General features: G+C 39.9%; 1 protein-coding gene across 1 annotated transcript in view; it reads right to left on the bottom strand.

The window, feature by feature from the left end:
* Positions 1-982: 982 nt before the first annotated feature.
* The window catches only part of LOC101859512 (aromatic-L-amino-acid decarboxylase-like), a 32,461-nt gene continuing 30,748 nt past the window's right edge, over positions 983-2,695 (bottom strand). Inside the window, exon 9 of the mRNA XM_005108280.2 lies at positions 983-1,327. Coding sequence (XP_005108337.1) covers positions 983-1,327 — 345 coding nt within the window. The remainder of the gene's footprint in view (positions 1,328-2,695) is intronic.

Genomic DNA, 2,695 nt, shown 5'->3' with positions numbered 1-2,695 from the left:
GAAGAAGAAGAAGAAGAAGAAGAAGAAGAAGAAGAAGAAGAAGAAGAAGAAGAAGAAACCATCGGCAGTATTATTTACATAGAGGAGAAGAAGAAGAAGAAGAAGAAGAAGAAGAAGAAGAAGAAGAAGAAGAAGAAGAAGAAGAAGAAGAAGAAGAAGAAGAAGAAGAAGAAGAAGAGGAAGAGGAAGAGGAAGAGGAAGAGGAAGAGGAAGAGGAAGAGGAAGAGGAAAAGGAAGAAGAAGAAGAAGAAGAAGAAGAAGAAGAAGAAGAAGAAGAAGAAGAAGAAGAAGAAGAAGAAGAAGAAGAAGAAGAAGAAGAAGAAGAAGAAGAAGAAGAAGAAGAAGAAGAAGAAGAAGAAGAAGAAGAAGAAGAAGAAGAAGAGGAAGAAGAAGAAACCATCGGCAGCATTATTTACATAGATATACCCGTAACGTAACCTTTCTGGTGTTGAAAACACAACAACCACAACACATTATTCATTATTCATCATTGTCATTGCATATGTTTACGGCAACTTTCCAACACAGTAGAGTAATTTAAGAGACGGAACCTTTAGATTTAACGCCCATCTCCGATAGGACCGAATCAAATTAGGTGGAAAGTCCTAAAAACTCCACAAATTAACCAAAAACCACGCTATAATTGTGTAACCGGCCATTCTTTTAAGAAGTCACATCTTTTCAACTTCAAGGAAAAAGAAACTGCCTCGTTATAGTATTATTTTTTTCCATTCAGAAGATGACGCCGTTATAGATTTGAAATTAGGGTATAACAATAAATGTACAAAAACAAATTTAATAATTTAATAGTTTTCAAATACTAAACATACGTTTTGATTGAGAGCTTATTACATCATCAATGGATTAACCCCCCCCCCCCCCCAACCCTACCCCCGAAATCACTCCCCCACCCCTTCTGAAAAATAAAATAATGGAATGGATCTTGTATATTATGGCCTTGCTCAGTTCTCACAAAAGAGATTCATCTGTGGGTTGTCCTCATTTCTCCCTGTCTCTCCGACACCCCATTCACAGCCTGGGCAACGCTTTTTCCTTGTCCATTCATCGCCGGGAAATGTTTTTGGTCTTCAACTGCACCTTCTCCATTTTGATGTCCATTGCGATAACCATCAGATGTGGCGTGTCCATTGCGATAACCATCAGATGTGGCGTGTCCGTTGGTTGTGGGCGGTGGGAGGGTGTGGTCAGCCTCATGGCCAGAGTCCATACCAGGCAAAGCGTCGATGTTGATCATTGGTTTGTAGTCTTTCTCTTCCACAACAGACTCTGCTTTCTCTAGAACTTTCGAAGCACAGTCAGTTATCACCTGTAAAAAGACCACGCTCCCAAATTTCAATAGGTGGCTTAATGGGGTAGGCTTTCAGACTCACAACATTACGGTTGTGGGTTCGAATCCTGCCTGGGACCCGATGTTGTGTCCTTGAGAAAGGCACTTTACACGAATTTTCCTCACTTCACCCAGGTGGAAATGGGTACCCTGCTATAGACATTGAAAGATCTTGTCAGTATGTTAGTGTTTGAGCTTGTGAAATCAGTACCTTGCACTAGTAATAATAACAATAATAATAATAATAATAATAATAATAATAATAATAATAATAATAATAATAATAGATAGCATTTGTATAGCGCATATCCCCGCTCAACAGCAGGCTCTATGCGCTTTACACTATATTATTACCCCAGCAGACCATAGAACACTCCGAAACATTCTCAGCTTCCCGAGAAGCATACAGTGCAAGCAGCCGATTAAGCGCTCAAACACTAACAAACTGACAAGATCTTTCGCTGTCTATAGCCGGGTACCCATTCCCACCTGGGTGAAGTGAGGAAAATTCGTGTAAAGTGCCTTTCCCAAGGACACAACGTCGGGCCCCTGACGGGATTCGAACCCACGACCTTACGTTTGCGAGTCCGAGAGCCTAACCACTAGGCCACAGTATGCTTTCTGGGAAGCCGAGAATGTTTCTGAGTGTCTTAGGGTAGTTACACGTAGTTGTAAAGCGCACGGAACAAGCTGTAGAGCGTGGATATGCGCCATATAAAGTAAAAGGACGTGACTAATTTGCTTATGTAAAAATTTATCTTACCTATCATCGACCCTATCGCAGCTATGAAGTAAAAACGTAATATCTTTGTAATTGTCCAAGACGGCCGGCCACCTATTTCGAGGTGCAAGGTGGTTTTCTTAGTCAGGTGGACGTCTTGTAGAGTGTCATTTCAAGAAATAATTAAACAAAAATACCCAAGGGGAGGAGTGGATTTAAGGGATTGTGATTGTCATGGTGGCCAATTCAAGTGCATTTAGAAGAAAAAAAAAAGAGATTTTGAGAACAGACATTTATATCCACAAAACCTCGTTGCTTTTACTTGTACAACTAATAACTTTAATCCTTCGTTTAAAAATGCTGATTTGGACACTTCTTATATAATATGTTCCACGAATAAAAAACCAACAAACCCAAAGCAGTTGGAAATACCTAAGGTGCCAATCTAAATGGTCGTCTTACACAGTGCTATCATAAAGCAGAGAACAAAAGTGGAAAATGGGACGTGGCTTTTTGTACAGGTGATAATCTTCTGCAGGTGACCATTAAAGCTGATTCGACACTTATCACTTTTGTAACTAATGATGCCCTTTTCAACTTCGATATTTTTGCATAGATGAAAATCT

Source organism: Aplysia californica, unplaced genomic scaffold (genome assembly GCF_000002075.1).
Source record: "Aplysia californica isolate F4 #8 unplaced genomic scaffold, AplCal3.0 scaffold00674, whole genome shotgun sequence".
Taxonomy (NCBI): domain Eukaryota; kingdom Metazoa; phylum Mollusca; class Gastropoda; order Aplysiida; family Aplysiidae; genus Aplysia; species Aplysia californica.
The sequence above is the reverse complement of the archived record's forward strand: the minus strand, read 5'-3'. Positions and strand labels throughout refer to the sequence as shown.